At 31.7% G+C, this 13,841-nt stretch overlaps 1 protein-coding gene across 1 annotated transcript; it reads left to right on the forward strand.

Annotated features, from left to right (window-relative positions):
• The first annotated feature begins 1,546 nt into the window (after window positions 1-1,546).
• On the forward strand, window positions 1,547-7,916 carry LOC100817448 (RNA-binding KH domain-containing protein PEPPER). The gene is made up of 6 exons (XM_003533691.5): window positions 1,547-1,944; window positions 2,915-3,170; window positions 5,098-5,246; window positions 5,725-5,979; window positions 6,559-6,750; window positions 7,520-7,916. The coding sequence occupies exons 1-6, from the start codon at window positions 1,648-1,650 to the stop codon at window positions 7,700-7,702; spliced, it is 1,332 nt and encodes a 443-aa protein (XP_003533739.1). The 5' UTR covers window positions 1,547-1,647; the 3' UTR covers window positions 7,703-7,916.
• The last annotated feature ends 5,925 nt before the right edge of the window (window positions 7,917-13,841 follow it).

Consider the following 13,841-nt stretch of genomic DNA (forward strand, 5'->3'; position numbering starts at 1 on the left):
TTTGTTTATTAAAATAAATAGAAAATTATTTTTTTAAGTATAAACAATTTAGATAAATATATTGAAAAACAAAAAATTATTTATTTTATTAAAATAAGTACTTATTTTAATAAATAAGTTTAATTAAACTGACCCAATATAATCTTTAATTTATATATCTCATTCATATTAAACAAAACTGAAAACTTAGTGGGGGCAGCTGTCCACACAACCTTAGGAGTAGATCCGTCCCTTCTAAGACCAATTTCTTGATGAATCGAGGTAGTAATTAGAATTGAGGGAAAGAGAAAACAAATGTTAGAGAATCCTAGAAATTGAAAGGAAACTTACCTTACACTTTTTGCCTATTTCATGTTTTCATGAGTTTTGTCATCAAACTATAAAATTTACATTTTACCATCTAAATTTCAAAATTTTCATATATTTTCTCCTAATTTTAATACTTAATTTTTAAATTTTCACGTATTTTTCACCTTGTTTTATTTAAAAATGTTTAATTATATTATATGGGACAAAATGCAGGCCTGACCCAGTCCTCTAGGGGACCAAATATAATTTTGATGATTTTGAATTAAAAAATTAATCAATTATTTATTTTATAAAAAGTCCAAAATCTATTAAAATAAATTTCAATAATATTTGATACAACTTAATATTTACTTTACTTTTCTAAAGTTATATAATGAGGTTTTGCTTCACAATTTCAAAACTTGACTCATATAGAATAATCATTAAACAAGTGAATTAACTAGTGTGAGATTATTTACACATGTTCATATTTTAAATTTAAATTTTGAATAGACAATTGCGTTAAAGTCTTGAAAGAAGAATTTTACTTCTCCTATACTCCACTTAAAACAAAAAAACTAAATTCATACACTCAAACTCAAAATTATATTACAGCTAATCATGACAAAAAAAAAATGAAATAATAAGAGAAAAAAATACATCTAAATAATATTAATAAAAAAAAAGAGAATAATTATAAGTATATCTCCCAAATTTAGTTATCAATGTGTAATTTTATCTCATAAACAAAAATTAATTAAACATAACATTTAATTCCTCAAATTAATTTTAATCAAATCAATATAAAAAAGAAAGGATAATAAAATTATTTGGTTATAAATGTGAATATTTTAAACCTTTAAAATAATAGTAATAAATTTTGTAAAATGAATATATTAACAAAGAAAATAAATAACATCAAATATCATTATTTTTTCAATGAATGCTATTATTAAAATATTACATTACATTTATTAAATATAGGTCCATTATGTTTGGGGTCCTCCAATAAACATAGATCCGTCCAAGACAAAATGTACAAAATTTTGAACTTTAAGTGACAAAATATGTGACATTTTGTAAGTTGAATGACAAAATGTAAAATAAAAAATAAAAATTGAGTCACAAACATAGAAGATTTAATGATTTATAATTAAACCTAAAGTTTATAAAACATTTTATCTCAAAATAATTTCTTAAAATTCCAATTCAATACAATTCCTTCAAAAATTATAATAATAAAATAAAAACAAAAAACACTGAAGCTAAGCTATACAGCGAGACGAGACGCCAGTGTGTTCCTTTTCCTCCCTACCCTTTCGAAGACCTCAGCTTGACCACCCTCTATTTATCTCTCCAATGGCCACCGCCGAACCACTCCAGAACGGCTCCGCCGAAAACCCACTTCCGGTGGACAATGCCCCCGCCGCGCAACCGCCCACCGAAACGGAAGCTGACGCCGCCGCCACGGCATCTACTCCGCCGGAGAAGAGGTGGCCGGGGTGGCCTGGGGACTGCGTGTTTCGGCTCATCGTGCCGGTGGGAAAAGTGGGAAGCATCATTGGACGCAAGGGAGAGCTGATAAAGAAGATGTGCGAAGAAACTCGATCCCGCATTCGCGTTCTCGACGCTCCTCTCGGCACTCCCGATCGAATTGTATGTCTCAATTGCATCTAATCCCTGTTTCTGTTTCTAGGGTTTTCTTCTTATCCCCTCTCGTTTAATTTTTTAAATTTTAAATTTTTATTTAAAATTTTGATTGATACCCTAAAAGAAATGAAGTGACTTTTTCTTTTTTAATTATTTTACTGCTTGTTTGCATCTCTTTTCTTTAATTCCTATGCTAATAAACTATCGAGCGCGTGCGCGGAGCTGTATTAGCTTAATCAGTGGTCTCGAATTTGAATTCTGGATATGCAACTGCATTAAATACTCCATAATGAGAACTTTATCGCTAATGTGCAGATTGTGATATGCTAATGTGCTTCCACTTCTCTTGTGTTTAGGAAGCCGTGGTATTGAAATTGAGTTTTTTTTTAGTCTAAGTGTAAATTTATGTCAATCAAATAGATATCAAAGTTAGGAATTTTAAAGTAATTATTATAAAAGTCAATAGTAATTTTTAATTATATGATTATCCACGGTTGGATGAAGGTGAACCGATTTCAATTACATTCATTAAAATATAGCTGTAAATTGGAATTAATTTTTTGTTACTACTTGTAACGGAACATGTCTTTTGTCTGCTCTATTTTTTTTTTCATTCCGTTTTTCACATTCTGTTTTGTTTATGCTTTCCTCTCATTAAATGTGTGTTTTAGTTGGTGTTGTATTTTGGGTTTTACGTTTGCTTTCATTGTTCAACTTCAATTTTATCCTAACTTTAAAATTATATGTGGTGTATAGTCTTCTGTGTCTGTGCTTAGAATTTTATTTACTTTCCTATAGAAAGTGAATGGAAGTTGACTCTATAGATCAATTGCTTTGTATGTTTCTGTTCAGATGACTAGTTTATGCATGCTCGTCAACTCTTTTGAATGTTTTCCTTTAATGATGACGTCTATTTGTTTGTGTATTTGTTTCTGTGTTATACTGAATATGGTTAGATTTTTTTTATTTCTCATAGGTACTTGTGTCCGGGAAGGAAGATCCAGAGGCAGCTCTTTCCCCGGCAATGGATGCTGTAGTAAGGATATTCAAACGTGTCTCTGGATTCTCTGAAACTGATGCTGAGAATCAAGAATCTGCCGCTGGTCTTGCATTTTCTTCCATCCGTTTATTGGTGGCATCGACTCAGGCTATCAATTTAATTGGAAAGCAAGGCTCTTTAATCAAATCTATTCAGGAGAATACCAGTGCTTCAGTTAGAGTGTTGTCAGGAGGTATGCTTCCTGTCATGTTATGCAATTATGCATCTATGATGATGCCCCTATTTCTTAGTAGTCATGTGATCTTTTGTGTATTCTCTTTTATGGACTAATGTTATGTGAAGTATACTATAGGAGTCACTCCTAGGTAGAGGTGTGGGAGCACAGGACCACAAAATTTTGCTTTATCAGAAATAGCAAATAATCCACACATAATAGACACATGCAACTTAAAACAGAAAACAAAAAAAAAAAGAACATGTTTATCATTCATATTCAAAATCAATGATAAAAGGAAAAATCATTATTGATATAGGCTTAGATGTTGTTTGGATTAACTTTTCCATTAACACTTACAAGAAAAGAAAATGAGAAGGTAAAATGAATTGACCTTCTTTCATAAACTAAAATCAACTTATGCACTTAATATTCACTGTCCATAATACGTGCAAGTAATATTCCTCTTGTCTCTTGCTAAAATTGCAATGCATGTACTTTGTCTTTCTTCAACTTAAGCTTAAACCTTTTGTTTCCAAAGTCTGTCACCAAAGCTCAAATTTAAACTTAACTTCCCTTGATTCCTAACTTTTTTGTTTAATTCTTTCACAAGTCACAACACTCCTCTTGGCACTTGATCTTAAGTTTTTTTCAAGTCAATAAAAGTAAGCCTCTTTCTTTTTGCTTCGGTATCTTTCCATCATCAACTCTTGTAAAAGATAAATGACTTTTTGTTGTATAACTTCCTAGCATAAAACAAAATTGATTCTCAGCAATCCTCATATCTTCTCTTAACTATGCTCAATCACCGTTTTCCATAATTTCATAGTACAACTCATAAGTTTTATACCTCTGCAATTTAAACAATTCTGAATATCCCCTTGTTCTTAAGTATAGGAATCAAAATGTTCTTCCTTTCCTCGTCTGACATTTTCTTAGATCTCAAAATTTTGCTAAATAGCTTAGTGAGCTATGCGACACCTTATTCTCCTATACACTTCCAAACTTTAATCAGAATACCATTTGGACCAATAGCTTTACCATTATCTATCCTTTTAAGGGCTTCTTTTACTTATCCAATCCAAATTCTACAGTAGTAGGCCAAATTTTGTTTGTCCTCATGGATTTCTAGTCCTTCCATGTTCAGAGTCAATCGTCCAAAGTTGAAAAGATTATAAATTAGTTCTCCCTTTTCTCTTTGATATCTTGATTTGTGACCATTAATACATCTTGCTTGATTCAATTCTTTTGTTTTTCTTTCACTATTTCTGGCAAGCTTATATATCCTACGTTCTCCATTCTTTATCCCGAGATCTTTGTAAATCTCTTCTAACATTTTAAATTGTGCTTCAGTTACACCTTTCATTGTCTCATTTCTAGCATTCCCAAGAAAGAAATATCTACTAGTTAATAAATTTATATTATGTGTGTCATATAATAGTGGGATAAGGCTTTGTTGTTGTTGTTGTTGACATTTTGTTGTTATTATATGTGTACCATATAAATGGAAATGCCCTAGTCTTGTTCAAGAATATGATTCTCCTACGTGCTTGTGAAATTTCCATATAATGTTGTTGTCGTATAGTTAAGCATCAACCTTATAGTTTTATACAGTAATTTCTTTGTATCCATCAACATGTGTGTTGATGAGTATTGTGAATAGAAATAGTTAATAGGTATATTGATTATGCCGGTATGCTCACATGAGTCCGGTTGCCCTGTCCTGTTTACTTTTAAATGCAATTTTACTGTTCCCAGATTAAAATAAGACCTCTTCCAGACTAGTCATTTCTTAAATTCCATATTTCTTGTTAAATCTGGATGCAATGATACTAATGATCTGAATGCATCTTTTCTCTTCTTTCATCATAGCATGGCATTCCAGTTAGCCTGCGATGATTTAATCTATAATATATTATTTTAATGCCAAATCATTTTCATGAAGATGAGGTGCAATTTTATGCTACTGCGAATGAGAGGATTGTGGAAATTCAGGGAGAAGCCTTGAAGGTCCTTAAAGCTCTGGAAGCAGTAGTTGGCCATCTGAGGAAATTTTTGGTTGATCATAGCGTTCTTCCCCTATTTGAGAAAACTGTAAGCTCGTAATTTTCTGATCTTGAATTTGAAAATAACATATGTTTAGGGGGTCTCTCTTCCACTCAACTTTCTACAATATAGCGTTTTATTCTTTCTTTGATGTTCTTTCCTCCTTCAAAACACAAGGAATAACAGTTTGACACCTTAGTTGCCTTTTACAAGTTTGAAACACAACATATTATATAATATATCACAATAACCGTTGAATCATAACCTATAACTGCCTAATTTGAAGTTAATATAAAAATAACTATGCAATAATATTATCCTAGATTCCTAATACAGAATTATAACTTCCAAAATCAGATTTTGGTCAATTGTTATATGATGTTTTGGCTTAAAATGTATATTTTCTGTGTTGAACTGCTACTGTATTCTGTTAATGTGATGGATGCCGTCTAAGAAATGAGAAATATATTATTTCTTATTTTTGCTATATATTTACGCTATTGTATGTGATTTCGTTGTGTCAAAGTACAATGCCCCTACCTCACAAGACCGTCAAGCAGAGACCTGGTCTGACAAGTCATTGTTGCATACTTCTTCACGTACTAGCATATTTGCCGATATTCCTCTTTCAACAAAAAGGGATTCTGTCTTAGCTGACCGTGAAAGTCAATTGGACTTGTTTCTCCCTTCCTCCACTATGTCTCTCTATGGTCAGGATTCTTCACTTTCTGGCGTCCATTCTTCAGCTCTTGGCCGTGTTGGTGCTCCTATTGTTACTACGGTTAGTTATATTAACCCTTCACATGTTTTCTGTTCATTGCCTTTCATGAAATTTACTGGGGAATGGGACTGATAACTGATTGTCTCTATTTTGTCAAGTTTTACTGCTTGTTGCAGAATAATGTGCGTGCGTGATTGCCTGTTTTTTGCAAAAAGAATATGTATGTGTGCCTCTGTTTTGTATATATATATAGAAAGAGAGAGAGGAGGGATCCACTTACTCCAAGAGTTACTCTAAGTAAGTGGATCCCCCCCCCCCCCCCCCACATATATATATATTAGTGTGTGTGATTTCATCTATTTTGTCAAGTTATACTTGTAATTGGGAGATTTCTCAAGTTTGTCCAGAAAAGTTGTAATGTGTTGAGATAATGAGCGATTGTTGAAAGATTCCTGTGGGGCTTAGGAAAGAGGTGTCAAACCACATTAAATTTGTGTCTTTTGCTATTTATATTTTGTGTTTCTGAAAACAACTGTGTTTGCTCATGCTTCAGTCTATATATTTTGTTTATTTATGTCTTCTGTTGAATTGTTGATAGTCATGGTACCCTTCATTCCCCCAATAATTTCCACTTATTAGGTAATACAAACAATGCAAATACCTCTATCCTATGCGGAAGACATCATTGGTATTCAAGGGACTAATATTGAATACATTCGCCGCACTAGTGGAGCCATATTGACTGTGCAGGAGAGCCGGGTTCCTGATGAAATCGTTGTAGAAATAAAAGGCACCTCATCTGAGGTTCAAACAGCTCAACAATTGATTCAGGTAGGAGACTTCAGAGGGCCTTTTCTTCTAGGAAAAGGAAGTTATATTTTTCTATTTCTGTTACATAAGCATGTGTGCATGGTCGGATGGGGTGGTAGTTAGTATTTATGCATGGGGAGGTCTCTTGCTTACATATTTCTATCCTAGTCGCTCATTCTATAGCCATTAATGTTTCACTTGGTAAAATGCTTTAGGAACACTCACTATTACTTCCTCATCTTCATATTCTTTGCTGAAGTCTTTTATTTTTATTACTTGAGTGTTACTTGATAGTGCAATATGAGGATTGAAAGACAATAGTTCAATTTTGTTTGTAAGGAAATGAAAGATGATTTCAAGTGCCCTTTAGTTCTTTGTATATATGTAACGTAAGAGTAGAAGCTAGATGAAAGCATGATATTATTGATTCATAACTATCTCTGTATAAACTAAGTTGTAACATTTTAAGTGGACATCTTACAATATGACTATTTTGTTGGAAGTTGATAGTTGGGTGTTTTCCCTTACTTCAACCTGAATAGGCCAATCGTTTAGGAGTTATTGTTGACTTCGTCTGATGGATAGGATTAACTTTTCAGAGATAGTAATATCCATTCCTGAAGGGAATATGCTCGTGCACTGGACAAAATTAAGCATAAGTGTTAAATTTTCAACTTATTTTGCTCGACTGACACTTGATTAGAGTACTTTACCTTCAGGATACAATTCCTATTGGAACAGTTGATTAATTTAGCTTTTGCTCACATAAATTCTTTCCTCTGCATTGCAGGATGTTATAAGCAGTCACAAAGAACCTGTCACTAGCAGTTATGGCAGGCTAGATGCAGTTCCAAGGTCTTCATACTCTCATTTGGGCACTACATCACGCCTCCCTCCATCTTCGTTGTCCTCACAACCATACACAGGTTATGGAGCTTCTGGTTTAGGAGACTACAGTACTTTCAGGCTTTAAATTGGTTTTCCCTATATTCAAGGGTACTCCATTTAGACTAGTTTCTTTCTAATTGGGTCTGATTGGAGAGATTAACGCTTGAGTATATCATGAGGCCTCAGAGAAGCTTGCTTTCATGTATTTGATATCATCTTGTATTGTGGGTAATTTTATAGGTGGCCTGTAGCTGAGAAATTTTATAGAAAATGTAATGAAATATTAGTCATTTTGATGATGTTTATTTTTCAAGTGCGCATATGAAGCAGGTTGCAAATACCAAATATCTCGGTTTTTTTTTACTAACAAGGGGTATTTTTTTTGGTATTTTTCATATGGGTGCAATTTTTGAATTATTTACCGAAAGGAGTAAGTCATAACAAGTGTTACGACTTTTCAGTTAGAAGTTGTAACACGTGTTATAACTTAATTTTTTTTTTTAACTGAAGTCGTAAATAATTTTATGATTTCAGTATTTTTTTTTTTTATGACTTCGAAGGCATAACCTGTTTTTTTTTTTTGCTTTTACAACTTTAAAATCGTAAAAGGTTTTTGTTTTTTTCTAGTATTACAACTTCAAAGTTGTAATATCCTTTTTTTTTATAATTATCAGGACTTTGAAGTTGTAACTATTTTTTTCATGCATTTTTTATATTACTTTGTTTTGTTTTTAATTTTTTTAAAATTGTAATAAAATATATTTATTTAATTATTAAATAAATAATTTTAATTTTACTTGTTATTAATTTTATTTAATATGTCATATATTTTTTATGATTTTTTAATGTTATATTTTTTAATGTTTTATTATTTAAAATATATTATATATTTTTAAATATTATTTTATTTAATATATTTAAAATTTAGATAATCTTTTAATAATGTTATGTAATTTTTTTTTAAATGAAATATAAAAGTATCTTAATGGCATATAATATATTTTTTTGAATATTTGTTTTATTTTAAATACTTAAATTTTAAAAACTAAAACTTGAAACCAAATATTAAAAAATTGTTTACTAATATTAAGTTATAATTTATAAAATAATATTATTTATTCTGGGTAAAGGAATTTACTATTAACTGTATATAATAATTTAGTAATAAAAGTAGTTGTTAAATTAAAAATAACATAATACATTAATATAAAATAAACAATATAAATTAAAGAGAAACATAAAAAGTAGAAGTAACATTAGTCATCTACTTGTTTGTATAGATAATTTGTACGATTATGTTCTTCACTTTTACATAATGAGCATTTCGTAGGCCTATTTAAAATTGTTTTGTCTCTCATTATGTATACGAGTAGTGGTTAGTCTTGTCGTTTTGAAGGATCATGCATAAAATATGAACCTAAATATTGAAGTCATTTGTCTTCACTTCCAAGGGAACGAAAATGATGCTGATAAACTTTGAAAATGTTTTTCAATTTGTATGCAGGGTCAATAAAGTCATCATAATTTAAATTGCAAAAAACACACGTTTCAATCACATGCGAACAAAGAATTTGAAGTGCTTGAAATTGTCCATAATCACATGACCATTGATTCAATTTGACAGTGCATGCTATTACTCGTCGACCAAGCCGCATATTTGCAATTTCTTGAACCTTAAATTCCCCTTTTTCTCGAACATACATGTGAACATAATGTGAGGTAGTAATGTGTTGATTTTCTTGCATCATGACATATACGTCTTCAAAGTACCTATGTTCTGCGTTTATCATATTCATGATTTTATACCATTAGTAACAAACGAATCAATTATTTTATTAAATGTTTCATTGACTAAGGCAGTAATAGGTAATGCTCGGGCTCCTTTCAAAACATAATTCATACATTCAGTAAGGTTGGTAGTCATATGGTCATACCGTTTTCCTTCATCATAGGCCTAAGTCCATTTACTCTTAGAAATTTGATCCAACCAATCTGCTGCTTGTGGAAACTCTACTCTCATTGCGAACAACTTTGCCTCAAATCGTGGTTTCCTCATCTCATATCTTATGTCAAAAGATAAAACAATGAGTAATAAATAATGAAGATGTAATAAAGCAAGAATTTGATGCATGAAATGGTTAAAAACATACCTATATTGATGACTTGTTTTTTTAAGTCAACATTTTAAAATTGTTTGTTGAAATTTGATGCAATGTGATGAATGCAATACACAGACGAAACATCCGGTCCATTCTACCTAACTCATTTTGATTGTAAAGCTGCTAGCAAATTGGTCATCAAATAATGGACTTAGGCCTACGATGAAGGAAAATATATCTCCTCAAATAATGCAAGAACCACATCCAAGCTTCTTTGGTCTCGCTCTCAACAATTGCAAAAGCAAGTGGAAAATTGTTCCTACTACCATCTTTTCTGATGGCAGTCAACAAAGTACTACAATATTTTCTAGTTAAAAATGTCCCATCTACTTGCACAATTGGCTTGCAATATTTAAAGCCTTCAATGCATGGGTTAAAAGCCCAACATGATTAAGAATCACCCTAGGAGACTTATCATCACCATCCTCCATTGAAGATGAAGTTTTATATTTTACTATTGTACCTGGTACAAAGTGTTGAACAACTGTCAACCATACATGCGGATAACTATATGATTGTTCCCAACTTCCAAATGCTATTTCAAGGGATTTTTGTTTAGTTGTCCATGCTTTTTTGTATGGAATAGTATAACCAAACCGTTGTAGCATGTCTGCAATCAAGGTTTTGATTTCGATACCAGGATTTTTTTTCATTAAATGAACAATATTATGAGCAATTACAGATGAGTCTAACCTAACATGATCTTGTGATATGACAAAATCTGTGCAAGTGTGAATACCATTTAATTTCTTCAACTCCCACCTCTTGCGTATTTTGCTGAACGATACTCTCACCCTCTAATAACATACATTACCATATTGACTACACATGACAACGTACTTGTCACTCTTGTTCTCAACCACACCAAAATTAAATGAATGCATAAAATGAAATTGTTTAATGACATTCATAGTTACTTGTTTTGATTCAAATGTCAAGCCTTCGAAGGTAATTTGTACTAGCACTCCCTCTGTTTTGATAAGGATTTGAGTACTCTTGATTTTCTGAAAGTTGGCTACTAATAGTTTCAAAATTAGAAGATGACTCACTTTGATGGCTTGGTTCTCCATGTTCATGAAAATCATGTTGTTGCTCGTCGTCACTGAAGTCGCTAACATTATCACTTATTATGTGTTCTTCACTAACCATTTGTCAAAAAATACAAAAGTCACTTATTAGTGAAAATGTAAATAATTTAGTATATATATCGTTAAATAAAAAAACACCAAACCAGGAAAAATTGAAAAATAATACACTCTTCTAGTAAAATCCCTAAAATTGTGTATCTAACTCTAAATAAAAAATATACAAATAAGACGGTAAGAAGAAGGCAAAAATGAAAGACCCTTTTGTATTATGATAATTCGTGAAATAAAAGTGTGAACCAAACCTCCCTTTTATAACTTACATCATAGTGAACAGTAAAATGTGAATAGTGAATACTAACTAGTGCAACATACGTTTGTATCAATAAAAATAATAATAACTATTATAAAATATTATTATCTAATAATTTATTTAAATTTCTAAAATCCTAAATTAATATTAACTTAACACTTATAATTTATTAAAAGACTAAACCCTAAGATATTATTATGTAATGAATTATTTAAATTTCTAAAACACTAAAACAAAATTAACTTAACACTTATAATATATTAAAAAACTAAATCCTAAAATAATAATAACTTAAATCTTATAACTTATTAAAACACTAAACCCTAAAATAATAATAACACAATTATAATATTCTAATATATAATAATCTATAATGTTTTAAAATTGAAAAAGAAAACAAATAGTGAAGTCGTGGAGCCTCCATCCATTGTCCATTTATGATGGACTTCAATCCTAGTCGTCTATGCACCATTGAATAGTGAAGTCGTGGAAAGGCTCACGACTTTGAAGTCGTGTGTATGGTTGCCACTTCCATATGCACCATTTATGGTCATGGAATCAAGTTGCAGACTACATGAAATATGCAGAAAATGAGCATTATTTTGGCCATTTTGTGCTCAATGACAATGTAGGAAAATTGCAAAAATTTATTGCAGTAATTTGGCCACTTGCACGCAGTCAATATGTCAATCAAAGTGTTGGAAAAATGCAAAAAAAAATAAAAAATAACTACACCATTTTGGCCTTTTGGATGAAGCTGAAATAATGTAGTGAATTGTTGAATCAAATTGCAGAAATAATGACAACAACTTAATGTACTCGTGAAGCATGCACAAACCTTCACAATAGTATAATTCTTGTGTTGTCGTGCACATGCTAGTACAAGAACAACTTGCTGAATATTGCATAGGATACCTATGCATTCGTGAAACATGCACATACATGAATAGTATAAAAGTAAAGTTGTGTACAAGAAGGAAGCACATGCTAGTAAATATCAGCCTGCTAAATATTATATAAGGTAGCTTACATGAAAGGATATATACTCGTGGAATCTTGGTAGAAAAATAGTTGGGTGAAAGACTAAATGCCTATTTTACAACAACTGAATAATAAGTTGTCATCACGACAACTGAAACCATTAAGTGTATGAGGTCCAATCAAGTTGTAATATCAAACCCATGAATAGTATGGTGATGTGTATACTGGACTCCTCGTGTGCATATTGGCTTTATACAAGTTAAGTTATCAGAGGCCTACACTTTGGTAACAAACCAATTCTCATTAAGTGTGTCATGCATTTTCATGAAGCAACTTATACAAATATAGTATGCTTTTATTGAGTTTCACTTTCATTCTTCTCCATTGTTATTTCATCCAAACTAAGTTCCTCATGAAGCGTGTTTTTGTTTGTCTACATCCCATTTCTTTCAACCTTCTATCCATTTCTTGTTTTCTTCATTGTGAACCAATGACATATGCACAACCTGGACCAATTGATGGGTTGTTGTTGCGCTTATAAGACAACCATATTTCGAATCAAGTGTGGGAAAGCCAAGAGAGAATGATTCGTTCGAGGTATAATTATGTCTGGGATTTTATACACTTGGATCAGATAGATGATTGTGTAAAAAACCTAATCACTTTAGCTGGTTTCGGTCATGTTATAAATGTCAGAAAAGTTGATATTAACCACCATCTGGTTAGACTGTTGGTTGAACGTTGGAGAATCGAGACACACATTTCATTTTCCACATGGAGATTTAACCATAACTTTACAAGATGTGGCCCTAGAGTTGGGCTTGAAGATTAATGGATTGCCAGTAAATGGTATCATCATAGGTGATGTACATGTTGCTTGTCAGGCATTACTAGGGGACACTCCACATGATAAGTATGTAAAGGGTAAAATGATTTATCTAAGCTGGTTGTAGAAAAAAATTTCAACAACTTCCCGTTGATGCTGATGATGCTGTCATTGCACAACATGCTAAAGCTCATATCATGATGCTGATAAGTGACTGTTTGATGCCATATACATCAAGTGCAAGAGATCATTTCATGTATATCCTTTTATTATCAAATTTGACTGAGGCGGGACATTACAGTTGGGGTGCAGTAGTATTAACATCCTTTTTCTGAGTTCTAGATCAGGTTGTGAAGTCTAACCAAACGGAAATTGGTAGATGTTTGTTGCTGCTACAATCATGGGCGTGAGACCACATTAAATGTATTACCCTGAAGATAGATCACCTATCCATGGAAGAAGTACAAGAAGGACTTGAATTTTCTCTTGTATGAAGGTGGTCTCATCCAGCAACCCAAACAAACATTTCTGCCAATTAAGTTAGATTGATACGCGTCATATTTGATAGACTACATATAATGAGGTTCATTTCTTAATTTTGATGAGTGAAGTATTTTTTTTCTGTTTCCTTTTCAAACTTAAATATGTGACAATAATAATGTTTGTCTTGCAGTTCTTGTGGATTCCTTATGATACACCAAAAATGAGGTCATTAATTAATGATGTTGAGGTATCAATGATTATTCGGGAAAAAGTCTCTCTCATATGTTTTGCAATTGTGGAATGTCATCCAATAGATAGGGTCATGTGACAATTTGAATTGCGACTAATTATTTCAAATGACCCACCAAACCTAGATC

The sequence above is a fragment of the Glycine max genome, chromosome 9 (genome assembly GCF_000004515.6).
Source record: "Glycine max cultivar Williams 82 chromosome 9, Glycine_max_v4.0, whole genome shotgun sequence".
In the NCBI taxonomy this organism is placed as follows: Eukaryota; Viridiplantae; Streptophyta; class Magnoliopsida; order Fabales; family Fabaceae; genus Glycine; species Glycine max.

Excerpts from the sequence above, each read along its gene's own strand:
- LOC100817448 (XM_003533691.5), top strand. The coding sequence starts at position 1,648 with ATGGCCACCGCCGAACCACTCCAGAACGGCTCCGCCGAAAACCCACTT. Across the intron at positions 3,171-5,097 it reads AGTTAGAGTGTTGTCAGGAG|ATGAGGTGCAATTTTATGCT; the intron begins GTATGCTTCCTG and ends ATTTTCATGAAG. Across the intron at positions 5,247-5,724 it reads TTCCCCTATTTGAGAAAACT|TACAATGCCCCTACCTCACA; the intron begins GTAAGCTCGTAA and ends GTTGTGTCAAAG.